Genomic DNA, 27,380 nt, shown 5'->3' on the forward strand with positions numbered 1-27,380 from the left:
GAAGAGTTTGCTCTGTGATCGAGGCAAGAACTTGTAGGAGGGTAGAGAACGGCACACACACACACAAACACACAAACACTCACACACACACAAACAGACACACATGCTTATTACCGCCTCTTAGTCAGGAAGGAAGCATACTTTTTTGCTGCTTTTTATGTTTTTGAGAACAATGTTTGAGTGTGCCACTAAGCTGTGCAGAGTGTGCGGCAAACTATACAGGATTCCCTTAAATAGAGATCAGAAATAACACTTAACTGTCTTTTCGCTAGTCTTTGGCGATGTTTGAATGTGGAAGAACCTGTTCTATAATAGGTAGTTTAGCGTGTGTTTAGTGAGTGTTTTGGGTGTGTGTGTCTGTGTGCGTGCGAGTGTGTTTGTGTGTGTGTGTTTAGTCGGTTAGCAGTTGAGGGTGGCTACTCCCTAACACAGCAGCTTCCTTGGAAACCCGTCTCCCAAAGAGCGCTGTTAGGATTCAAGCAGCAGACAAACTCCGGTTGCTAGGTTAGGTCTTTTAATGAGTTTGTGTGATTGTGTGTGTGTGTGTTTATATCTCTGTGTGTGTCGGGTGTTTGTGTGTGGATGTGTGTGTGTGGTTTTCTCATATTTCTTCAATGTTTATCTTTGAGTATTTGTGTGTGCATGTTTTTTCAGTGTGTGTGTTTGTTTGTTTGTCTGTGTACATGTATGTGCAAGTGACTGAATGTATGTGTGTGTGTTTGTGTACGAGTGTGTATGCTTCAATGTCTGTGTGTGTTTCAATGTTTTTGTGTGTGTTTCGCTGTGTGTATCTATTGAAATGTATTTGTTTGTGTTTCAATGTGTGATCCTTTGAATGTGTGTGTGCGAGTGTGTTGCAATGTTTTGTGTGTGTTTCAATATATGTGTGTGTGTGTGTGTGTGTGTGTGTGTGTGTGTGTGTGTGTGTGTGTGTGTGTGTGTGTGTGTGTGTGTGTGTGTGTGTGTGTGTGTGTGTGTGTGTGTGTGTGTGTGTTATTGTGTTTCTATGTGTGTTTGTGCCTCTAAGTCCGAATGTGTGAGAGAGCGAGAGGGAAAGAGAGCATTGGATTTCACTCCAGAAAGCATTTGTCAGCACAATGCCCCATAGCCCAGCCAGTGTGAGTGTCACTTGGAGCCCGGGGAATCAGATGCAGCGGCACAAAGAGCCTGCTCTGACGTCTCGCACTCCCTGTGTGCTTCCACGCCGTCCTGAAGACAGCGCAGACCTGATCAGCACAATATGCTTCTTTGATATACACTGAGATGCAGGCTACACTAGATGCTCTTGATGAATACATCTCAGATCTATTGCACATGCACACTCTCGCACACGCACACACACACCCACACACGCGTGGTCGGCTGCAGGGCTGGAAAGCAGCCAACGCTGCTTTGTCATTGAAAGCAGGTTATTGTGGCAGACACACTGCCTTATTCCCTCTCTCTCTCCATGCCTCTCTTTCTCTGTTTCTCCCTTTCTCTAGCTCTCTCCACCTGTTTCTCTTTCACTCAATCTCATCTCCTTCTTTCTCTCTCTCGCTATGCCTCTCTTTCTCTATCTGTCCCTGGCTCTCTCTCTATCTGTTTTTCTCTCACTCGCTCTCCTCTCTGTCTGTCTCTCTCTCACTGCCTCTTTCTCTGACTCTCGCTATCACACTCTGTCTCTATGTCACTCGCCCCTGGCCTGGCCCAACACTCTCCACCCGGCCATGTGTTGGACACCTCATGCCCACAGAGTTGCAGTGGTGGGCGGGGACGTTGCCTCAGCTCTCATCGCCAATTTGTTGCATCACCAGCAGCGGAGTGGTTCCACCCAGCAGCCAGGGAATAGAGAGAGAGAGAGAGAGAGAGAGAGAGAGAGAGAGAGAGAGAGAGAGAGAGAGAGAGAGAGAGAGAGAGAGAGAGAGAGAGAGAGAGAGAGAGAGAGAGAGAGAGAGAGAGAGACAGAGAGACAGACAGACAGACAGACAGACAGACAGACAGACAGACAGACAGACAGACAGACAGACAGAGGCCAATCAGTGCATGGGAGAGTGAGAGAACACTGTTGTGAAAAAATAATTGGTGTAATTGGCTCAGACTAATTCAACAACAAGGCACCCTGGTTCAACAGCCGTGAGCAGGCAACAGTTAAAGGGGTTCCTGTGGTTATAGGGGAGCACTTGATGTGGTTTTGTCGTGAGGTCAATCTGTTAATGTTTATTCTTGCTTAATTGCGATCTCCCATATTTGGATGTGGTGTCGTGCAAGAAAGGGAGCCAAGGAAAAACTCACAGAGGAGGTAGCTAACGTCCACCTTCTGCCATTGAGTGTTAGATATGTTTATTCGATTATCTCTTTCCCTGACATTGCAACAAAGTCGTAATCTATTTTGCAGTGCACATGCACCAAGTCACACTATTATTAATACTTGGTGTATTGTTGATTTTGATATCCGAACATAGTGGTATGCTCCATGATATAAATGCCAAGACAAGGCCATTATTCATCAGGAATGCTGTTTTAGGGTTTCATCTTAACAGCCCTTTCAGAGAGAGAGGGAGAGAGAGAGAGAGAGAGAGAGAGAGAGAGAGAGAGAGAGAGAGAGAGAGAGAGAGAGAGAGAGAGAGGGGGAGAGAGAGAGAGAGAGAGAGAGAGAGAGAGAGAGAGAGAGAGAGAGAGAGAGAGAGAGAGAGCGAGAGAGGAGCCTCTTCCCCATGAATTCCTCTGTTACGTAGACAGCTTGTACATGGAGAGGGATGCGCTGTGGCGAGAGATACAGGGGAGAGAAACACAGTGTGAGCCATTGATCGGGATCCGGCGGCGGTCACGCAAGGGTGGCGAATGGCCGGCACTAACACATCTTTAGCCTCGCCTCGTACTCCTCCTTCCCCCGGAGGGCAGCCTAAGAGGCACCCAATCAATATTTCAATAAACACGGTCCTTCGGAAGATCCGGGGCTCCGCCGGCAGTGAAATATCAGCCCTTTATCTCTCGTCTCCAACACGACATGTGGGGATTTAGTGCTCTTGTTCTGGTAGCGGCCGTCGCTACGCACATGACACTACATCCAGGCCAGGGCAATCTGTCGGGTTAATCTCCCACTAGACACTAGGCCACACACAGGTTAATATGTAGTCTACATGCATGACTACACGTGGCGCGCATGCACTAGAACAAATCCCTCTGACACACACACACACCCACACACACACACACACACCCACACACACACACACCCACACACACACACACACACACACAGTTATTTGACAGGCTCACACTCATGCATGTCCTCATTAACCCTCCCTCCTGTTGGCTGTGAATATTCACCTAAGAACAAGAACCAGGACGTTGATCATTTAATAGCTGTTCTTGTGTGTGCGGGATTTCATTGAAATTATGCTTCCAATGCCCAGTTTATAAAAACGGTTTTCATTTGGAGATTCATAGAAAGCAGATTCTTTTGTGATGGTGTGCCACAACGTTTTCCATGGTCCCTCTTGGGAGAAATACGGGAACACACACACACACACACACACACACACACACACACACACACACACACACACACACACACACACACACACACACACACAGGCACACACACACACACAGGCACACACACACACACACACACACACACACACACACACACACACACACACACACACACACACACACACACACACACACACACACACACACCAACCCACACACACACAAACAGCGTGCATTGGGGGGGCGGTTTGTTGCACAGCATGCTGGGACTGTTTAGGACACGCTGACTCACTTCATGCTGCCAGACCCGGTTGAGTCACATCTCTTTCTCTCTTCGATTTTGTTTATTTCTCTCCCTCTCGCTAACTCCTTCTCCCTCTCTTTCTCTCCCTCTCTCTCTCGGCCCCTAGGCGGCGACGGAGGGCGGATCGGTAAATGGCAGAGGCGGAGCCCAGATGGAAGCAGAGACCCACGCGGCGGCAGCCGAGGAAGACGAGGGCGAGGAAGGTCACCTACCTCCAACACGGCCTCCACATGTCCCCACGCCAGTACTCGCGGTGTACGCTGCGCCCTTGGAGCGTGCGGCCGCCCCCACGCCTCTGCTCATTAAGAGAGAACACATGCCGGACCACAATGCACTTCAGCAGCACTTCTGCGGCACCCCTGGGCCTCTCCGGAACCTTCCTGACCGGACTCTAATCGTTAACGGTGCTTACGACATGGCCGCCGGGTCCGACCAGCGGCCCCGCTGTCAGCGGGCGACGGTTGTGTCGCCGCCCCAACGGACTACATTACCCACAATCCCCCCATGCCCCGGCCCGCAAAGCTCGCCTGTAGTTGAAGCTCCCAAAGAGGACGCCGGCGCCGTCCCGCTGAAGAAGATCAAGCTGGAGGAGCCCTGGGTGTGGAGCACCGAGGGGACCCCCAGGCAGCCTGAAGAGGAGGAGGAGGAGGAGGAGGAGGAGGAAGGGGAGGAGGTGGGGGAGGAGACCTACGAGGATCCCCTGTCCACGCTGGCCGCCGTGGTGTGTCTGTCCATCACGGAGAGGAAGGGGCTGGAGGAGAGGCTGTTCGGCTCGCGCTCGCCCATCCTGCGCTCGTTCAAGACGGAGCTCTCGGACCCCATCAAGACGGAGCAGGAGGACCCGGGGGAGCTGGGGGGGAGCGAGTGGCGCCCGAGGAGCCCCCCCGCCGCCCCCACGCACAAGACCCTCCAGCCCATCCGGTCCATCAAGAGCGAGCTGTCGGCGAACGCCTCGCCGCCCAGCGTGCAGACTCTGGTGGAGCAGAGGAACCTGAGCTTTGATCAGGCCATCGCCATCGAGGCTCTGACCCAACTGGCAGCTATACCCGAAAACACCCACGCGCACATAAAGACGGAGCGGCCGCCGGAGCAGCCCGTCTCCGTAGCCACTCCCCTCGCAGCCGCTAGTCCCAACGCACCCCCGGCGCTCCCGGCCAAGCACACAGCTGTCATCCGCTGCAACAAGGTGTCGGTTATCAGCTCGCCGCTCAGCCACACGTCGGTCATACGCCCCCCGGTGGCGAAGCAGGGGAGCGTCTTTCAGATCTCCCGGGACGCCGCGTCTGCGGGCAAGATGTCTCTGCAGGACCTGCTGGAGGCCAGCACCCAGGGAGAGAGAGCGCCCTGCTGGGGCACGGAGCAGACCTTCACCGCTCGGGTCATCAAGACCGAGGCCGGCTACAAGGGCTACAGCGACGGCCAGAACAGGATCTGCACGGGCCCAGAGAGGCTGTTCTGGGGGGAGAAGGAGATGCTGGCCGGGAAGATGGCCAGGAGGAACAGGGACGAGGAGGAGGTGGCAGCCCAGCTGGCCGACCTGGCCTTCATCATCCAATCGCGTCAGAGCCAGCAGTCGGAGAACTTCCCTCCCCGCGGGACCCCCGTCGCCACCATCAAGTACAACTACAACAAGGCCCCCCTGCTCCCCGACCCCAAGAAGGCCCTGGTGAAGAAGGCCAAAACGACCCCCGCCAAACCCAGGAAGAAGAAGGAGGCGGAGGAGGGGGGCACGCCTCGCCGGACCCCGCTGGCCAAGCGCACGCCCAACGGCAAGACCCCCTCCAAGGGCCGGGGCCAGAAGCTGCCTCCGCCGGGCGGGGCGGCGGCGGCGGCGGCCTCCCTCCGCCACAAGCGGAACCTCTTCCTCCCCCAGGCCCAGATGGACCTGGGGCGGTACGTGGCCGAGGCCCAGGCCACGGAGCAGCGGCAGCTCATCCAGCACGCCCCCACCCCCCCCCAGTACCACAACCAGAACCACCACGCCGCCCAGTACACCAGGACGCACTACGCCAACGGCCCGCCGGGCCAACAGCGGGCCCTCTTTAACGGTCACCATCCCCATCACAACGAGCTCCACCCCCCGCCGTCGCCACTACAGAGCCGCCTCCTCTCCCCAGCCGCCCCGCCGCCGCCGCCGCCGCCGCCAGCGTCCCCCCAGCAGGAGTACGAGCGGCGCTGCTTGTTATCTCAGGTATCCCAGCCCTCCTGGGGGCTGCAGCATCAGGGGGCCGACCCCAACGCCGGCGGCGGCGGCGGCCTGGCCAACCTCAACGTTCTCAGTCACGTGGCGGGCTTCCACGCCCTGGCCTCCTCGTCCCCTTCCTCCTCCTCCTCCTCCTCCTCCACCACCAACACCAACGGCGCCCCCTGCTCCCCTCCCGCCAGCCAGCAGGGCTACTACAAGCTGGAGCGCTCTGGGGCCGTGACGGTGCTGTCCACCACGGCCGCCGACCTCGCCGACCAGCAGCTCTACTCCCAGGAGTCCACGCCCACCAAGAACGGCGTCCACGGCTTCCTGGAGTCCCCCGGGAGCTTCCTGGACACGCCCACCAAGAACCTGCTCAACACGCCTTCCAAGAAGCTGTCCGACCTCCCGTCCTGCGAGTGCATGGGTGAGTTACGCTGCTATTTATTGCCACGTGGAAAAATTATTCTGCTTCCTGTATTTTCCCCTTCGTTCCTCAGCTCGGTCGGAGTTTGATTTCTCTAACAAACGCAGGCCGGCGTGTTGTTGTTGTGATTGTCATTTGAAAGCTAGTAATTAAATAGTTATTAATGAGAATTAACTAGTGTTTTAGGATGTCGCTCTGGTATTCGCGGACGTTATTTAGCGCGATGGTTGTGCATTTCATGACGTGATCAGACAGGTTTGATCAATTATTGTTTTCCACCCTCCGACACACACTCACAGAGTAGATACACTTGGGAAACACAAAACTATGACTTCCTGTACACAAAAAGTAATAATATTCAGTACATTTGCAGTGCAAATAAAAAAGCTAAATATTCACTTTTTTCCCACAGAGCAAATAGTTGAAAAAGAAGAAGGGCCTTACTACACTCACCTGGGGGCGGGGCCTAGCATCACCGCAGTCCGAGAGCTGATGGAGAACAGGTAGGGTGACTACAGTGTGTTTACACTCTGTGTGGGTGTGTGCACGTGTAGTTTTGTGTGTGTGTGTGTGTGTGTGTGTGTGTGTGTGTGTGTGTGTGTGTGTGTGTGTGTGTGTGTGTGTGTGTGTCTGTGTCTGTGTCTGTGTGTGTAGGGGGGTTGTGTGTGTGTATGTAGGGGGGTTGTGTTTGTGTGTGCGTGTGTGTGTATGTAGGGGGGTTGTGTCTGTGTGCACGTGTGTTGGTGTGTGTTGTGTCTATGTCCATTTCTTAGTAGCATGCCTAGGGGAAACCACATGCCTGAAGGAGTAGGCTGGGGTTGTGATGTAAAAGAGACGCTATTGCTGAGCTGGCTATACACTTTACACATACTAAAACACACACAACCACAGATTAACTTTCACACACACACACATGCACACACACACACAAACACACACACACACACACACACACAGTCACACATTTAGCCACAGATACACACAGAAAAGCACTCTATACGCATGTTGAAACAGGAAACTGGGGGCCCAGTAGTAGTAACTTCACGTTTACTACTATTGATGCAGTAAAGAGACACACAACTACCACTATTGTAATTGCATGTTTCGAGCAGTGGATTAGTAAACCAGCAATGTTGAAGCCAAATAATACATATCACCCGTACACTGAATAATCGATAACTATATATTTAGAATTTTGTTATTGGTCTATTTGTTTTCTGTTTGATTGTTAATGTTGCATGATTTGTGTGTTTCCACCATTTGTTGACTCCTGCATTATGTCAATAGAATATATACTTTACACATTCTCCATGTGTAACAGCCTTACTGCCTTGCTTATTTACCCGCTCTCATCCCTCAGGTACGGGGAGAAGGGGAAGGCAGTGAGGGTGGAGGTGGTGGTGTACACCGGCAGAGAGGGGAAGAGCAGCCAGGGCTGTCCCATCGCAAAATGGGTAAGGGTCTGGCGTCTGATGGGGTCGGCATTCATCGAATGCTTCTAACAGCATCTGCAAAACCCAACATGATTGGAGGGTCTCCTGTTCGAATGTGTGTTGTGTGTAAGTGTGTTTGTGTCTGTGTTTGTATGTGTGTTGTCTTTGTGTTTGCCTGTGTGTGTCTGGGTCTTTGTGTGTGGGAGTGTGTGTGTGTGTCTTTGTGCGTGTGTGCGCCTGTATGGTTGCGTGCATCCTTTTGTGTTCGCCTGTGTGTGTGTATATGTGTGTGTGTGTTTGTGTGTGTGTGTTGTCTTTGTGTGTGCGTGTGTGTGTCTGGGTCTTTGTGTGTGTGTGTCTGTGTGTGTCTTTGTGTGTGTGTGTGTGTGTGTGTGTGTGTGCGCCTGTATGGTTGGGTGCATCCTTTTGTGTTTGCCTGCGTGTGAAGGCGTGTGTGTCCCCTGGTTGTTTACCCGTGGCGTGCCACCAGGTGATCCGGCGTGGCAGCGAGGAGGAGAAGCTGCTGTGTCTGGTCCGACACCGCGCGGGCCACCGCTGCGAGAGCGCTGTCCTGGTCATCCTCATCCTGGCCTGGGAAGGCGTGCCCCGCGCCGTGGCGGACCGCCTGTACAACGACCTCACCGACACCCTCTGCCGCCACGGCTCCCCCACCAGCCGGCGCTGCGCCCTCAACGAAGAGTGAGTATCTAGACGGCCCCCCGCGGGGGCGTCTCCCTCCAGAGCAGTGTCTCCCCGCCTTCTTAGAGAGATAGATAGAGAGATAGATCCTTTAATAATCCTTTACAGGAAATAACAGTGCCACAGCAGCTTCAAGACTGACATAACCCCACACATTTCGTCAGGTGGCTTCAATACTTAATAAGTTAAAATACAATGAATAAATACTTAAAAAGTGTAATTTCTGTGCATTGTAAAACCTTATAGCAGCTGGTATACAAGACTTCCTATACCTCTCAGTTTTGCACATTGGTGCAGTCAGTCTTTGACTGAAGATGCTGCTGTTGATCACCTTCAGGGTGTGGAGGTTGGATCAGGAGTGGGGTTGGTCATTATTGAACCCAGTTTGTTCAGAGCTCTGGCCTCTTCTTGTGGTCCGTGAGCCGCTCAACGTGCGCCCCTGGTATCAGTGTCCCGGTGAATACACTGAAGGGGGTACGAGTTTTGTGCCGCACAGCAACACACAAGTGATTCGTAGTTCTTCGAATCATAAGGTGGGTCTGTTTGTGTTTACACAGGACCTTTAAAAACCTTTTAAATCAGCATTTTTCCTAAATATTTATGCTCACTATAACTAGGTTATAATTCAATTCAATTCCAATACTTTATTTGTCCCTCATGGGGTAATTTAAGGCAGGCTGTTTAAAAACAACAGTAACAAAAGACTATGCAGAATAATAATCATACACAAAGAAAAAAATGGTTAGGTGCCTGACAATACCCGGCCGACATTGAAGTGTGCAAAATTGTTGTTCGATAACTCCAGCAATCTTCAAGATGTCATACGCACATCGGGCAACTCCAAGTCGGGTCCCCGGCCCTGATGTTTGGAAACACTGACCTAGAGCCATCTGTAGGCATGTTTGACCCCCTAAAAACCTGCTCCCCGAAACGTCCAGCCTCCCCTGACCTCCCCCTGCGTGACCTCTGCTCCCCAGTCGTACGTGCGCCTGCCAGGGTCTGGACCCCGAGACCTGCGGCGCCTCCTTCTCCTTCGGCTGCTCCTGGAGCATGTACTTCAACGGCTGCAAGTTCGCCCGCAGCAAGATCCCCCGCAAGTTCCGTCTGCTGGGGGACGAACCGAACCAGGTACAGACAAAGGGCTGCTGACCTACCACGTGTTGTCCCCGACTGCTGGCTCAACAAACGGTCTTACACTGAAACCGTGAAGAGGAAGGGAAACCTGCAGTCATGTGCACTTCCTGTCCATGTGGACAAAGGCTATTTCTTGCATATGAATCAGTTATTTTATTTGTAGTAGACTAAATAGAGAGATTTAGAATTAGGTTATTATTAATAGTTGTGTTTCCTTTTACACTGCCTCTTCCATTCCGATGTACGGTGTTGCATCCTCCTTCTGTGCCTGCATTAGGTCAATAGTAACGTTTTTAAAAAGGTTATTTTGCCTATTCCTCTAATTGATGTCCTCTATATGCAGACAAGGGCAAATATAAGATGGCATTACATTACATTACATCAGAATCAATATTGTCACATAGCACATGAATGACACAGAGAAAAAAATGCAGCACATATGACGTCAGGGAGTGAGTTTGTTGAGGCCGGTGATGGCGCTGGGCACCACTTCAGCCGATGTAATTACAACACAATCACTGAGAAGAGGAGATTCACTCATCATGCACTCTCTTGTTCATCGACCAGGAGGAGATGTTGGAGCACAACCTGCAGAACCTGGCCACCGACCTGGCGCCCGTCTACCAGAGGCTGGCTCCCGAGGCCTTTCAGAATCAGGTACGGCCATACAGACAACACGCAATATGGACGTAGTGCTGGTGACCGAACCCATTGGTGTACACACTCTTGTTATGGGCATTGAATCATATTCATATTTGAGGTATTTGTGGGGATTTTAATACTGCCTTGCAGTAGTCTATTTCCAAAACTCATTCATATCTGATCTTAATAACTTTTTTATGAAATAAAAAAGGACATTGAACTTAGGTTATAACCAAACAAACAAATATTTATTTGCTTGTATTTCAAGAATGAACCATTTTCTCCTTGGCTTATAATGAGGACTGGACTTTTTGCATCCAACCACCGTGAGCCATCTATAGGCCATCAGATGAATTACAAGTTGGTTTTTTTCACCAGGGCAACACAAACAAGCGGTCATGGCTGTCGTTTGGGTACGGCAGACATCCAAATAACCCCATAATAGTAATCATCATTTAGGGCTTAACTATCTTCTCTTTCAGGATTTTTCTGCACCTTTCAACATGGAAGACTTCACGCCTCCTATGATGATTCCACCTGTATGAGCAGGCCCCCTTACTTGGTGCTGACATGATGACACACAAATAACCTCTCCTTCTGTGTGTGTGTGTGTGTGTGTGTGTGCGTGTGTGCGTGTGCGCGTGTGTGTGTGTGTGCTAGGTGGATCAGGAGCAGGCAGGCACCGACTGCAGGCTGGGTTTGAGGGAGGGGCGCCCCTTCTCCGGGGTCACGGCCTGCGTGGACTTCTGCGCCCATGCTCACAAAGACATCCACAACATGAACAACGGCAGCACTGTGGTACGCTAAAGGGCTACACCGTGCACACTCATTGTTTACGGAGTTGTATGCATTGCGTATTATGGTCATTTACTTTTGCATTCGAAGCAACTTTGAGTGAATTCAGATAAAGAACATCAAGGAACCGGTAAGGGGTGAGGTTACCTTGCTCAAAGATGCTTAGAGGCGGGCCGCAGACATTGGGTATCGAACCCAGTTGTCTCGACCGGGAGTCGAACGCCATAGCCACTGCTTTTCAGTTCAGGGTCTCAGTGCTCATTGCGACGTCGTCATGCTCTCTGGCTGACCGGTTCGACCCGTGTGTGTGCAGGTGTGCACTTTAACCAGGGAGGACAACCGGGCGGTGCGGAACATCCCTGAGGACGAGCAGCTCCACGTGCTGCCGCTGTACAAGGTGTCGGAGCGGGACGAGTTCGGCCGGGTGGAGGGCCAGTGGAACAAGATCCAGACCGGCGCCCTGCAGGTGCTGTCGGCCTTCCCAAGAGAGGTATGTAAAGCCCAGGGTCCCTTGGGACTTGGGACCCGCACCAGGGACCGTGTACTGCCGACGTCAGCCCCCGTGTATCTCACACTCCTCCAGACCTAACTCAATGTTAGTGTTGATATCACGGATGTTAGTTAGTTATATAGTTATTATGATAATTGTGATTCTGCAATGTTTTTCAATGAGACAGGGATAGGAAGTTGGACATGTTGGTTACATCCTCCCCAGATGAAGAACTAATAAAGGGGTTCTGTTTAAGAACCAGCGTAATGCTTGCCCGACATTGCCAGACCAATTTGCAAATGCGTGTTAGTCTGGAACCTCTTCCGTGTTCCGTGGTATCAACGGGCGCAGACCAAAGCGCCTCTGGACACATTTGAACAGACCTACAACCGATCAGAGAAAAATGCCTCAACTGCCCTTCCATTGGCAATCCTCTGTACAGATATCGTATCAAACCCGACCATTATAAGATAACGGTTCTGATGGCCTGACCCAGGCTAACTTCTGGAAATCTCTCTGTACTTGAGGTGGGACAGACGCATATGCCAGAACAAATGAAACATGAGCTCACAGATTCATCTGGTTCCCAGTCTACTGCCATGCAACTCCATTTAATTGACTGGTCATTTAGAAAGAGGAAACGCCAATGTAATTGCTGCCGTCTACATCCAGAGGCATTCTCAGGGTGAACTCATAGGAAACATCCCACACTAGAGCACATAAGGAAGAGACCAAGCAGGATAGCGTGCAAATCTTTAACAATTATAAACACATTGTTAGTAGTAAAATAGACCCTGAAATGAATTGTGCAGCGATCTCAGGCACGTCATAACAAAATTGCTTCAATTTCAATACATTATTCAAAGACTTTCTCAGATCACGCACACCGATGATGTTGAACTTTCCCTTTAAATGTTTGAAGAAAAACAGAAACGCCAGCTGCTAAATCTGGGTTTGGGTTCAGAGCCGAAGCGCAAACAAAGCAACAATAGCCACAGTGGATGGAAGGCCTGCCCGTACATACGGTAATTATTACAGGTTCAGCTAAATTGTTTGTGCTGTTTCCGCCAGGTGCGTCTGCTGGCCGAGCCGGTGAAGTCGGCCCGTAAGAGGAGGGAGGAGGCTCGTGTGAAGGCCCAGGCGGACAAGCTGGAGAAGAAGTTGGCCCAGTCGGCAGGGAAGGGGAAATGTGAGACTCCAAACAAAGGTGGGTGCAATGTCTCTCTTTCTCTTGTAATTTGGTTCTTACATGCTAAACCTCCAGGGTCCAGATTCCCAGAGTGGAAAAAACATACCGTCTAAGATTGTTTTAATATTAACCCTGAATATTATTTGTGGTCATATCTATCCGTCTTTGGTTGGTGGCATCTGTGTTGGGTGTTCACTGGGTTCATTTCGGACGCAGCTGACGTCATGTATTTTATTTTATATATTTCATATTTACTTTCATGCTAATTCTTCCTTTGCTATTGCTTTTGGTATGTATTATCACCGCTATTTTGCTAGCTATTTTTCTTCCTGCTTTGCATAAACAATTTTACTCTACAAAATGTTGTACAACACATTCGATAATACAATACGTTACCGATCCAACACAAAAATCATGTACGGCCTGCTTGTGATAAATAATACACTGAATAATGAATTGAATTTGAATAACCGCTGAAGCATTGTTTCCGTGTGTCTGTGAATCCGCCCCAGATTTCAAAAGCACTTCAGCAGAGCAGCCGTCTCCGGGGTTCAAAGCGGAGCCTCAGGGCTCTTACAGACTGCCTGCCAGACCTCCGAGCGCAGGAAAGTACCAGTCAGAGCAGAACCATGCCAGCACTTACAACCAGAGCACCAGCAACTACCCCTCTCCGGGCGCAGGGGTCCACCCAGGGAGAGAGGCCCTTTCGCCCCATTCGTCTCTCCCGCCTGGCCCCCACTACGGACACAACGGGGCCAGCCACCAACACAGGACAAACGGAGAGGCGGTGAATGGTTACTCTTCAGGATCTGCACCGGTGCATCGCATACCCCCCCACCCAGGCCACCCCGACTACCCCCGCGGGTTTAAAACGGAGCCCCAGGAGGTCCACTACTCCCCTCATCCCGGCCACGGCGCAGCCTCTCCATCTCCTTCCCCTCAGCCAACCACAGAGGGCCTCTACAGCAGACTCAACGGGCTCAACGGGGGCGCCCCGGGGCACGGCCCAGAGGTCAGGGGTCACGGCCTGGCGCCGCCCGACACCTCTGAGGAGCTGAAGCAGGAGGAGGTGTGGTCGGACAGTGAGCACAACTTCCTGGACAACGACATCGGCGGGGTGGCGGTGGCGCCGTCGCACGGCTCCGTGCTGATCGAGTGCGCCCGCCGGGAGCTCCACGCCACCACGCCCATCCTGCGGCCCGACCGCAGTCACCCCACGCGCATCTCCTTGGTCTTCTACCAGCACAAGTCCCTGAACGAGCCCGGCCACGGCATGGCCATGTGGGACGCCAAGATGGCCAAGCGGGAACGCGAGAGGGAGGAGGAGGCCATGAGGCTGGGGATGGCAGAAAGGGAGGCAGGGATGAGGGGAGGAGGAGGAGGAGGTCTGGAGGAGGAGTGGGAGGCAGAGGAGGAGAAGAGGAGGGTGCCCAAGGTGCCGACCCGACAGGCTTGGACACTTCCGCGGGACGGAGTCATCACCGTGGCCCCGTACGCGCTCACCCACGTAACGGGACCCTACAACCGCTGGACTTAGTGGTGTGTTTGTCTCACACGCACGCACACGCGCACACACACACACACACACACACTCACAGTCAGATCAGAATGATTAAGCTTACACACCCCATGCTTCTGCCTTACCTCAACTCCAAAATGTCTACTTCTTCACTTTTATGTCACTTTTATCGTGCTTTTCTAACATGTTCTTTTGTAGTCTTTTCTCATCTCTTGCCTTGAAAGTGATGAGAAAAAGACCAAAGTTTGTGGGGATTTTAAACTGTGAGTTTTGTGTTCTTTTTTTATTGTAAAAAAAAAATAATGGATGGTGCTTTCAAGATTTTTTTTAAATGTTTTTAAACTGGTTTTTATATACAAGATTAAGAACAAAAAAAGTGATTATTTATTCTGATCATGACAGTTTCTATTTAATTTCTGGTGTTAAACCTGTTGTTTACTGCAAAGTTTATATATTTACCTACGGGTCAATACACGATCCGATTGGACGCAGACAGAGTACGAGTGCAGGTCTACTGCACTCGGTTCCATCAAGAGGTGCTCTCTTTAACCACGTGGCTCGCGTTGGCTTATGCAGCGACACATTTTAGTCAAACAAACACATTACATCGAACCCATTTCATCAGCGTGTATGACACTGAGAACACTGACTGGCATCCATTCAGTACAGATGATGTCAGCGTTATTTTTACGTTGCCCTCATCCAATCAGTTGCTTCAGTTCAAGGAAGTTTTTTGTGATTGCTTGCTTTGTTTCTACAACTCTCGATTGTCTTTTATTTGGAATACACATATTTTATGGCATATTAAGGAGATTTTGATTTCTAAGACCTAACTTGAAAGAGGGACCCCGGTCCATAGGCGTATACTTATGTATGTACAGATATATATATACAGTATATATATATGACATAGCCATAGATAAAACTGCTCTTCTTTTTAAAATATTTCTACGTTGATCTGATTAGAAATTCTGCAAGTGAATTGAACAACACTATATTACAAAACTGCAATCATGTCTATGAAAATTCAGTGTCATCCACAATTAAGTATGTTTCAAAGATATTTTTTAGCACTTATGTTCACGTTCGGTAATTGGTTTCGCCTAGTGATTGCATAGGAAACAAGGTAATAGGACTCATGTCGTTTACAATCATGGCATAAACTGTACATTTTACTGGTGCTTTGGAGACCACTTCTCCTGCTAGAGTTTCAAATGTCTAGAAAATCTATAGCCAGTTGTTAAACTTGAATACATGACTTCATCGATGAATGCAAAATCAACAAAAAGTTTTGTCTCTCGATGTCATAATCATACAGTATCCATAGGAAATTCTGCTCTCTACTTCAATAATGCGTCTGCGTTAGACATACAGGGTTGGTGTCCACGGGGTGAAGGAGCAGAATTGTTAATAATAACCCTTTAATAAAAGACGATTATAGATTATCATCACTAATGACATTTCAAATACAGTGCAGTAGTATTGCAAGTGAAAAGTTGAATGGGTATTGACGAGATGTATGCATTTCCTATGGAGACATTGAATTGTTTTGGTGCTATGGGAATGTGGCGTCAAGGTGCTTTCAGTGACTTTACCCATTTGTGTTCTCTAAACGTGAACGTATGGTGCTCTTAGTATACACTGTTGCAACTAATATGGATAAAGTCTCTGCATACCTTCAAAGCTGTTGTACATCCTATATGGCTTTGTTTATTTTTACCTTAATTTCTCCATGGGGGAAAAACACTGATTAAACCAACAATGTTTTATGTTTTAAGGGTTCCAAAGTCTTCCACTTGTAACCAAACTCGAAAATAAATCATGTTCAACTGGGTGCTATTTATGGCAACATGTATAAATCCTAATCACTGAATACATAAATAATGCAATGAATGTAAACCTTTATTTTTCTTTCGTCAAGTTCATTTTGAGTCAGCTCATTTTAGAGAGGAAGATGCGACCACATTGATCAGGTTGTAAATGTTCATGTGGATTATTTTCTCAACTTCCCACCCACAAAGGCCCTACCTGTTGACTGTATCAATAAGGAACTAACAGAAAGCACCAGCATTTAGAATTCAGTTTTTATTATAAAGTGTGTAATTATGTATGTGAACCAGGTTCTTTGTTGTACTGTTAATGGTGTGTAGACAATGGATGATTGCTTATTTTCAAATTGAATTACTGTAACTTGCTGAAAATATATCCATTTAGACTTGTAAAAAAGAGACAAGCATTCATTTTATGGATGGCTGATCTGTTTGGGATTGTGAAATAAAGACATATTTATATTTTGGACCTTTAATCGTCTTTATTTTGCCTTTTTACTTCTGGGAGACTGTGGGAGAGACTGCGGCTTTGAGCTTGCTAATAATAAAGCAGTGTTAAATCAGTTGTATTTTAGGCTTTCAGATACCACAACATTGATTTAAGTGGAATGCATTTGTAACAATAGTCCCATGATCAAAAACGTTAAGAATAAAGATTTTTAATAGGCCTACCTTGTTTTACTCTGACATGTTGAGTGATTCAAATAATTGGTCAACACCATTGAACATACAAGCCTAGGAAGCCAGAAAAGCAACTGCTAAACTACCAACAACACTCAGAATTGAACTAATATAGCGTAGGCCTACTGTACTAAAATAATTGAATGCTCCGGGATCAGTAGAAGAAGAGATAGAGGAACAAGTAACGCGCGTAGTAATGCTTTACAGATGCCCATAAAATCCTATTCCTCACACCTATAACCGAAGCCTTCATCCATTTTACTTTAATAGGTGAGAGAGGTCACAAGCATGAAAGAGCTGCATAGTCAGCAGACATCTAACTCTTTCCCTGCCTTGTCTTATTTATCCCTCTCATTCTATATCTCTCTCTCCCTTTGTCGAATACACATTCTATTATGTGTACTTTGAGAGGGTTACTTTGGTACTCGACTACGAGTTTAAATGGTGCAACATTTTTGCCTTACACGCGCTGTATATAAGCTGTTGCATTATTTCTTGTCATATTGAATCGATATTTTTGAACCACGGGGCCACCGTACGTGTGTGAGTGGTGGCTGGTGATGCATGAGCACTGAACGAGCAGAAAGACTTTACTGTCAAGATGGCGACATCCGAGCCGGTAAGGCAAATAACTAGAAATAGCTGTCATTTCGGCTGACGAAAACGGACAGATAACGCCTCTTTTGAGTTTCTTTATTACCTAGTTATACTTCCGTGCCGTTAACTTAGTTTGGGGGTAATTTTACGAATTCGTTATGAAATAATAAGCCGATGGTTTTGCCGTGTGTGGTCAAGCTAGCTTTAGCAATGTGATGGGTAGGGGGGTGGCGTTGCCTCACTTTGTTGGCAGGGAGGGACTCTTAGTCCATTCATTGATCCCCTTTAAAGTGTGACAATAATGCGATTTTATTGTGTATTCAGAAAGAACACACACTAATGTATCACAATCGATCATATTATTTCATTTTTCAATCACGTTAACACACGTAGACACGTGTGTCCCAGTGCTAACTAGCGAGTTTGCTAATGCCGACGCTAGCCTAGTTCCGACCTCTTCGATTGCTTTTACTTCACCTACCAATGCTAGCGAGTTTGCCTAAAGCCTTATTTGGTCTAAAGGAAGAGACGGCGGTTATTGGATACATAAAGACATCATCGGCTCTGTCGTATGGTTTTAAATGCAGTAATTTGCTCCAGAGCTAACCACCTTATGGAATCGTTGACTCTAATGGAAGGATCGGGACGCTTTCCTTTTCGGTTTTAGTCGAACTGAAATACCCGGTAACAGATGGGACATACGGTCAGCATTAAGTGACAGCTTGATTATTAACCGGACATTTGGTCTTTACTTTTACTTGATTATCAGAAACCAGCTGATATTGAAGAGCCCCAACCTGAGATTCCAGTGCTGCCGAGTTCTGATGAGTATATCAAGCATCCTTTGCAAAACAAGTATGAATTCCGACCCTACATTGTTTACATAGAAACATTTTGCATGCATCTGCATTCTGAAAATGTTTACTGTTATGACTCTTCTTTTATTTATTTTTTAAATTATTCAAAAATATTGTTTAGATTTGCTAGACATTTTGCACGTGACTTCTCTTACCATATTATCAATTTGTTCGTGTCCACTTCAAATACTATATTTACCACATCTGCCAACTCGCTTTTTCATATGCACACATGTATAATATTTGTTGTTTGGGCGATGGCTGTACGACTTATTTTGTTGCACTTTGTACTTAAAATAAATTACATAGTCTAACATCGAGTTGTTTGTTCAAGTCAAAAATTATCTTTTATGATCTAACATCTTATTGCCATTTGTGCCATGTCTACATTTAATAGAAGATTTAAGATTTGGTGCAGAAAAATACATATAATGCTTTTGTACACTTCGTCTAAACCCTCCACCTTGCTGGTTGTGATGTCATCAGAGTCTTATCTAGTTTAGTTGTTTGTTTTTTTATATCTGTCTTTTCCATGAGTTTTAAACCAGAAAACGTAAGGCCTCAGTCTTGTGCAATGATGTGTTTAGATCTGCCAGGCTGTAGGTGGTGATAGTAGTACGTGGTAGAGGTCGATTCAGTATATCGGAGCTAATTATTTAGTATGACTTGAATCATAAACTGTATACCCGTATGGGATCAATTAGCGGAGCACCTCCCCAAGAACACAATGTCATTGATCTAAAACATGCTAAGAAAGGCTGACTAGCGTGGAGGGTTAGTGCTATTGTGAAATGTTAACATTAGTGCACCAAGCTTTGAGTATATTACTATACTCATAGCTGTAGTCCTATGTAGGGGCTAACCATTGAAGGTACTAGTGAAATTACTGGAACGATTTAGAAGTATAAAGGGTATCCAAATATTTGAAAATGTGCCTATGTTTTCTTAATACTGGGATCTACATTTTTGTAGATTTTGGTCCGAACTGTTTGTTTGGTCTACAGTGACTATTTGTGGGTTCCCTCATTTTGAAATGTTAAATACGACCTGATTGGCTAAGGGGTTATCTTATGTCACAAAGCTATCCTTGACCCCTGGTTCACTGGGCTGACCCAAACTCAAGTTAAAAGTATGATGGTACTGGTACCTCTCATAAACCATCGGTGGGTGTATTTGTAGGTCATGGCGACTGCCGTGATTCTGTTATTCTGTGATGATGCGTGATCTTTTTTAAAGAGCTTGTTTGTATTGCCCAGGGAATAGGCCCTATATGGTTATACGCTGTGGTGGACCGGGCTTTGTTTTCCTGGTTCACGTTATGTGTTGTGTTGTGGTGGACAAATGTTAACAGACTAAGATCTTCAGTAGCTGTGGCATAAAGGTCACACAAGTTCTATTGAGGCTGCATTCATCATTGTCAGAACGTGTATCGCAGCACTCAGCCACACATCTGAGAGGTTTTGAGATATCCAGGTGGCCCTTCAGTACATGGCACACAAAAATATATTGTCAGAAACATGGAATCAATGGTAAGTAAGTAAATGCACATGCCCTCTGCTAAATCCCATGAGTTTGACTATGTTGTTGATGGCCGTTGGTTCTGTTTTCTTTTGTACAGATGGGCACTATGGTACTTCAAAAATGACAAGAGCAAAAGCTGGACGGAGAACTTGCGTCTCATCTCCAAGTTTGACACCGTAGAAGACTTCTGGGCGTAAGTGTTTGGACGCATGATTAGAGGGTATAGGTTTAGCCTTGTTGGATCGTCATCGTATCATAGATGTGTTGGGACACATTTACTGATGAAGATAAATATCCCATTCAAAATCTTCTAGGCATATTATGAATATACATGATATTACACTTTCTATTAAAAAAGTAATTTGATGCAGATAATCAGCTAATAAAGGTTGATAGGCGTTTTACACTTCTGGGTTTAACTCAAGACTTATTCTCATACCACAAACCAATTTATTTTTTGCAGATTATACAATCACATACAGCAACCGAGCAAACTGGGCTTTGGCTGTGATTACTGCTTATTTAAGGTAAGGAATGTGACGACCCCTAACCCTCAATTTAAACATTTTGCTCTTTCAAAAGGTACTTTAATTGTTCTACTTAAAATAAATTCATATTTTTAAGTAGAACGTATTAAATGCAAATCACCTGAAATGAATGCCATGTAAGCAGATGACTAATGTTATCTTGCATAATCTCATATGAGCCTTTTGTGTCACGATGGATCATTAAAAACGCCCGTCGGATGCAGGTTAATCGACGCGTCCCCTGTCCCCTCTGGGTGTAGTTTGGCTCGGCGTGAAGCGAACATGTGTTCTCCGCTTGTGTCCGGGGGGCGGGGGTGACACCAGAGCACTGGGTGCAACCACCGGGCCCTCGTTCACAGCCTCTTTTGTGTCTGCCATTGTTCCCCCAGGATGGCATCAAGCCAATGTGGGAGGACGACCGGAACAAGCTGGGCGGCAGGTGGCTCATGACCCTCAACAAACAGCAGAGACACAACGACCTGGACCGCTACTGGATGGAGACGGTACTGTGGAGCCCGCCCTGTTTTGTACCTGAGGGCCGTAGTCTTTCTTTTTGGCCCGTGACCCCAATGTGGCGCTTCCACTCGCGTAATTCCACTAACTGTATATTGGAAATAAACCAGTGAATGCATTGGCACACTGGTAGGTTGGTGTATGCCCAGGGCTAAGATTCATTACAGATACAGCTGACCTTATAGATGACGTCACTTGCTCAGTTCAATCCAGGAACACTGAAGAAAACGGAACACAACTATCAATATAAAGACGCATTCTGCTTCAGTATAAATATTCTAATAGATAAAATATGCATTTACCCAACAGCAGGATTATAATAAAATATGCTTGTATATCAAGTCAAAGTATAAGTGACTGTAGAGTAGTTGAAGCTAAGTGACTCTAGAGCAGGGGTCACCAACCTTTTTGAACCTGAGAGCTACATCATGGGTACTGAGTCATACGAAGGGCACCCAGTTTAATACACTCTTCTGAAATAACAAATTTGCTCAGTTTGCCTTTATATATTATTAATATTGATTAATGATACTCATCTATGTGAAGAAACTGATCATGTTAATGATTTCTCACAATAATTATCAACAATGACTCAAGGAAGGTGGGAAAGAGTTGTACAAGAATGAGTTGTGCTATTTTCAGCCCCTCATATAGTCCTTGCGGGCGCCCTGGTGCCCGCGGGCACTGTGTAGGTGACCCCTGCTCTAGAGTAAGGTTTCTTGGGTATATGGAAGGCATATTGCACAGGTCATTAAGGTACAAGTAAAATGGCTTGGCTCTCAGTGACTCACAGAATGGACAGAGTTGTGAGTGACTCCTCTAGTAGTGAGACGAGTTAGAATGATCGCCACAGGACTGAAGGATTTCCTGTGGCGCTGCGTAGAACTCCTCATTGCCACGGGTTTGTGGCTGAACGTGCTCCTCTGTTCAGACGGCACTCTGCGGAGCGGGTGGGAGTCGTTCCCGAGGATAGAGGGGAGTTTGGGACAGAATCCTCCTCTCTGACGACTACCAGTGGGTCCAGCTCCACTCACAGAGCAGAACTGGGCCTCTGATCAGTTTGTCCAGTCAGTTTGAGTACGCCACCTCACACTCGGAACAGCCACAGCACAGTGCAGCAGTGTTGGAGGGCCGACCACCCTGCCCCCCGTAGAGGTTGGGGGGGCAGGGTGGGTCTCTAGAGTCACATGCAGGGGTGTGCTGGGAAAGAATCTCAGCCCTGGACTTATGCGCTGGGGGTGCGGCGCTAGTGCTTTTTATCAGTAGCACCATTTGTTACCCAATGTTGAAAAAAGTGATTTTGCGTTTAGACTGGAATTCGAATAAAAGGCAAACAAATGATAGTTGTTGACACTGTAAGTTGGTCTGAATAACTGATATATCTTTTTTTTTTTTTTTCTTATGCAGCTTTTGTGTTTGGTGGGCGAGTCATTCGACGAGTCCAGTGAAGACGTGTGTGGAGCTGTGGTCAATGTCAGACCCAAGGGGGATAAAATAGCAATTTGGACCAGCAACTGCCAAAACAGGGATGCCATCGTAACGATAGGGTAAGAGGAACGCCACACTTGTATTATCTATTCTGTCTGGTAACAGTTTTGTTTGAATGTACTTTCATGTTTATATCCTTCTTCAATTCATATAACGTTATTTTACAAACCTTTTTTAATGTCTGAACAGAGCAAGCAAAACACACTTGTTGCAATCTGGCTTGGTTTTGTCGAATTTTAAGGTTTGGTGGGTAGAAACCACTGATCTAGCTGAACAAACTTGGCAGAAATAGAATATAATATTCTTAAGTATATTGAATTGGTGTATAATCCCATGAAAATGAGAGTGGTTGTATTTTCGTAACTGTAGAACAAGAGCTTCTATATCTACTTGGAGAACGAGTCCTCTTCCACGGTCTATGCCCATTTTGAAGCGACATGTTCCTACTCTAGCCCATAACGGAGAACCTGCTCCAGGAAAACGAATTATATATATCGTCTGTAAACAATAGTTTGTTGGAAGAAGTGAGGTGTGTTATCCCCATGGCTACGACCCATTTGTGATGCTTTTTTTTGTTTGGAGAACTGTCGTGTTATAATGAGATGTATTCATTAAATGTGCCATACACCATGGCGACATACTCCCAAGGGGTTATCTCTGTTGAAATACCATCAGAATCCACAGCCAGTTCTGATCCATACAGCCACACACATTGTGGTGTCAGGCCTCAAACAGTTTCCTCTTTTACATTGCTGGTAACCTAACACATTCGGTCCCACTCTTTTTTTTTTCTTTCTTCGTCGCCATTTTGGGATGTCTGTCACGTATAATCCATCGGTGTACATTAATTTGAAAAGATGAACTCAGATGAAATACATTTTATAATGCTTTAACAACTGACGCATGCTCCTCCCAGTATCAAAATATTTGACCTACTAATGAGAACTGGCTGGTAATTAGCTAAGTTACTCGAGTTTGTTCACATGCTCTTATCCTGAGGAGCATTAGTGCTGTGGTGCAATTTCATTGTAACCGCACTGTGTTCAAACCACTTTTTTTAGACGTTGGTCTTAACTGGAGCCGTAATGGTGTTGTGATTCAATGAGAACACTCCCATCAGCGCTAGGGATGGGGATCATTAATATTTATTGAAATCGTTACCATTTTTGATACTCCTTAACGATCCGAGTCATTATCGATGCCACTATCAATACTTTTTTATTAATTGGTGGAAATACAACGCGTTTTTAGTGATGAGGAAAATATTTAGGAAATAAATAATTGTATTTTAAATTAAATATGTAATTCTTAATAAATATTGACATCAGTAGTTTTAATTATATATACAAAAATGATTAGAGCACTATACAACTGTATTAGTAATAATACACCAAAAACTCAATTTATTGTTTCTCTATGTTGTATTTGAACGCATCATGATAACCTAACAGTCGTTTTACTGAGCCAACCTCAACACATCATCAAGCAGCACATCTGAAACTTTATTTACTTTTTAAGATAACTAGCTTGTATGCTGCCGATTACAACACAGATTTTAGACTTGGATTTCTATTTATAACTGACGGGACTAGCGACAATGTCTGTGTGATTACTTTGAGTGGATGATTAAGACGGGCCCGTCTGGTGTGACAGAAAAGGAGGAGACAGGAGGAGTCTTTTCAACTCAGACAGTCGAAGGTACTGCATTTGGCCTTTATTTGATGCACAATGCTAATGTGCTTGGCCATTGAGGTTGTGTTTCCCCCCTTTACAATAAAGGATTTTCGCCCGTTCAGCCATCCTCGCGAGCAAAGTTAACTGCCAGACTTCACTTGTTGTACTTGTAATACCTGTTGGCTTACAATTCCATTCAAAAACATTGGTGGACACACTGCAGTGATTGGATTGATTTGATTTAAATGCTGTGACGCGACTCGAGGGACACAACATTATGTTACAGGACCTACGGGACAAAAATAATAATCGATAAGCCCAAACATTAATAATCAGCGCTGCATTCAGCCGTTGTACCCTCACCACTAATTGCTACCAATTTATACACACTAGACCATTTAATGTATACACAAATGGATTCGTTTAAAAGAAAAACATTTTGGATTCAGCCTTAGATTCCTTAGAAGTCTATTTCATTCATCAAATTTGATAAAAAAAATAAAAAAAGATATAATATACCGTATTGCTTTTGTGGGATTCCCTAACGAAGAGAATGCGCTAATGCGGGTCTCCATAGTAGTTGTTATTCCCTAAAGGGTGAAGACGTGGGTAGGCCACCAGATGGTGTGCTAACATATGAAGCGACATGATGTTAACCCTCCCTTGTTATCCCTCCCAACCCTAGGGCAGGGTACAAGGAGCGTCTGAGCCTTCCCAGCAAGCCCCTGATCAGCTACCAGTCACACGACGACACATCCAGCAAGAGTGGATCCACCACCAAGAACATGTATTCTGTTTGAAGAAATCCCCACTTCTCAACTCGCAGTAGAATTAATCAAAGAATTACGACCCACATCACCAAGTTTATCATACGGTCTGCTGTAATGTCCTTTCTTTTATTATTAAACAAGACTTATTGGTCATAATGGATCGCAGCATAAAGGAGCTTCCCCAGACCCATGGCTATTGTTTTTCTGGCCACATTTTCACTACAAATGGCGAGAAGGGAATAAAATATCACTTTATTTAGTGGAAGCTGTGATGTGAGATAAAGAGAATGTTTGGCAATGGAAGACTTTCTTGATAACCCCTCCCTACCCCTTTACTTATGGATTGAAGAAAAAAATATATCAATTTATTTTTAAACCTTTTTGTGTTGCGCTTTGACTTTTTTTTCTTTTCAATTTTCATGAGTCTTGCATCATTCACTAAAAATTTTAAGGGTAATTTTAACTGAATTAATCTGGAGATGATAATGCATGCTATGCAACCCAGTCTCACGGAAATATGTGACGCTGTCAACTTGTCAAGTCATTTAATCTATAAATTTAATTATTAAGGATTGACCTTTATAATAAAATACTGTCACGTATTTCTGTGAGACCGGGTTGTGCTATGGGCTTGCAAGCAACTGCTGGCCTCAGGTCTTGGAGGCTTGTGAGGTCGCAGCGGTGGTCACTGAATTCTGATGTTTTGAAATAAAAAATAAATAAAAAGCCCAATTGATGTTTCAGCCATGCTGGACTTGTAGAATATGACATGTAGTACTATCCTGATTGTTTTGTTTTTTCGCCTCCAATTTCCCTTTACATTTATTTATAATGTATGCTTTGCAGTTGAAATACTTAAATCTTAGTTTGAAATTCACATAAAACATTTTTTCATATACATTTTGTTTTGTTATCAGGATAACATTGTGGACTCCCACTCCTAGATCTTTTTTTTTTATTTAATTTTAGTGTGTCATACAGTTAAGAGGCCTGGACAGAATGAGGTGTGCTTCTCACTGTTTCTTCCTAACAAAACTGTAGATATGTCACACTACTCTGGATTGATTGCGATGGAGAGATGATATTCATTGTGAAATGATTGCTCATAATGTATCTTTATTATCTGTAATTCCAGGTTGTATATTACCTTCTTTCAAGTAAAGTGCTTTGCATTAAAAAAAACGCGTCTCTTATTTCAATCTGGGAGTCCGTTTCACATACCGTTTTGTAACAACCAAGTGTGTCGCATGATGTAGTCAAAACAAGTTTTGTTGCAATGACTGGGAAAGTATGGTGCAACCAGTTTGCATTCCTAAGCTTTATCTGTTGCATTATGAGGTACCTTCCTAATACCTTAAGTTCTAACTGGCCAACGCCTAGGTAGGTGTGTAACAGATTGTGACTACACCCACCATGTACAACGAGAAGTAGGGCCTGGCATGGCAATGTTTACGTGTTTGGTGCGTCAAATGTTTTCCTGGGCATACATCTACTTTGGTTGTCCTGAGGGCGCCGTCATTCTGCATCATACAGTTCTATGTATCCAACCAAACAGGATCTGCCAAATGTTTAATCACATAGATTAAAGTTACTTTGATGTAATGTCAGAGTTGCTAAGGTAGCTGTTACTCCCAATCATATAACCTGTTGTCTCTGCCAAGTGTTCTGCGTTGGATTATTCTGTATGCAGACATAATCGGTAAAGTGAAGACGGGTCTAACAATGCCTGAGCCCCCACCTGCCCCAGATGAGCTGCTGCCATACCAGTCCAGCCCATTTCAGAGATGGGCTGGGATCAGACAAGAATGTAGAACACACCAGGCCCCCATCCTCCATTCAACCTCCAGACAGCCTCCAGTCATCGTCCAGCCCCCAGTCATCATCCAGCCAGCCTCCAGTCATCATCCAGCCAGCCCCCAGTCATCGTCCAGCCTCCAGTCATCATCCAGCCAGCCCCCAGTCATCATCCAGCCAGCCCCCAGTCATCATCCAGCCTCCAGTCATCATCCAGCCAGCCCCCAGTCATCATCCAGCCAGCCCCCAGTCATCATCCAGCCAGCCTCCAGTCATCATCCAGCCAGCCCCCAGTCATCATCCAGCCAGCCTCCAGTCATCATCCAGCCAGCCCCCAGTCATCATCCAGCCAGCCTCCAGTCATCATCCAGCCAGCCCCCAGTCATCATCCAGCCAGCCCCCAGTCATCATCCAGCCAGCCCCCAGTCATCATCAAGCCAGCCCCCAGTCATCATCCAGCCAGCCCCCAGTCATCATCAAGCCAGCCCCCAGTCATCATCCAGCCCCCAGTCATCATCCAGCCAGCCCCCAGTCATCATCAAGCCAGCCCCCAGTCATCATCCAGCCAGCCTCCAGTCATCATCCAGCCAGCCCCCAGTCATCATCAAGCCAGCCCCCAGTCATCATCCAGCCAGCCTCCAGTCATCATCCAGTCCCAGCCCCCAGTCATCATCCAGCCCCCAGTCATCATCAAGCCAGCCCCCAGTCATCCAGCCGGCCCGCTCTCCCCAACCTTTAGTCAATATCCGCTCCAACCAGCTCTCCCCAGCCTCCAGTCAACATCTAGCCAGCCAGACCCATTTTATTGTAGGATTACACATAATCGAGCCCT

The 27,380-nt window shown here is 46.6% G+C and overlaps 2 protein-coding genes across 3 annotated transcripts in view; both read left to right on the forward strand.

Moving 5' to 3' along the window:
- Positions 1-16,595, forward strand: part of tet1 (tet methylcytosine dioxygenase 1) — a 30,397-nt gene extending 13,802 nt beyond the window's left edge. For both annotated transcript variants that reach the window (XM_060073544.1, XM_060073543.1), the window contains exons 3-12: positions 3,891-6,396; positions 6,809-6,899; positions 7,757-7,850; positions 8,320-8,528; positions 9,506-9,656; positions 10,230-10,319; positions 10,965-11,102; positions 11,413-11,589; positions 12,661-12,796; positions 13,291-16,595. In XM_060073544.1, the coding sequence (XP_059929527.1) occupies positions 3,891-6,396; positions 6,809-6,899; positions 7,757-7,850; positions 8,320-8,528; positions 9,506-9,656; positions 10,230-10,319; positions 10,965-11,102; positions 11,413-11,589; positions 12,661-12,796; positions 13,291-14,315 (4,617 nt within the window). In that variant the 3' untranslated portion in view covers positions 14,316-16,595. The remainder of the gene's footprint in view (positions 1-3,890; positions 6,397-6,808; positions 6,900-7,756; positions 7,851-8,319; positions 8,529-9,505; positions 9,657-10,229; positions 10,320-10,964; positions 11,103-11,412; positions 11,590-12,660; positions 12,797-13,290) is intronic.
- Positions 16,596-17,294: 699 nt separating this feature from the next.
- On the forward strand, positions 17,295-25,522 carry eif4e1c (eukaryotic translation initiation factor 4E family member 1c). The gene is made up of 7 exons (XM_060073545.1): positions 17,295-17,426; positions 18,174-18,259; positions 19,880-19,975; positions 20,246-20,309; positions 20,699-20,812; positions 22,230-22,369; positions 24,670-25,522. Exons 1-7 carry the CDS (start codon positions 17,409-17,411, stop codon positions 24,782-24,784), a joined length of 633 nt encoding a protein of 210 aa, XP_059929528.1. The 5' UTR covers positions 17,295-17,408; the 3' UTR covers positions 24,785-25,522.
- Positions 25,523-27,380: the final 1,858 nt, after the last annotated feature.

This window comes from Gadus macrocephalus, chromosome 15, assembly GCF_031168955.1.
Source record: "Gadus macrocephalus chromosome 15, ASM3116895v1".
In the NCBI taxonomy this organism is placed as follows: domain Eukaryota; kingdom Metazoa; phylum Chordata; class Actinopteri; order Gadiformes; family Gadidae; genus Gadus; species Gadus macrocephalus.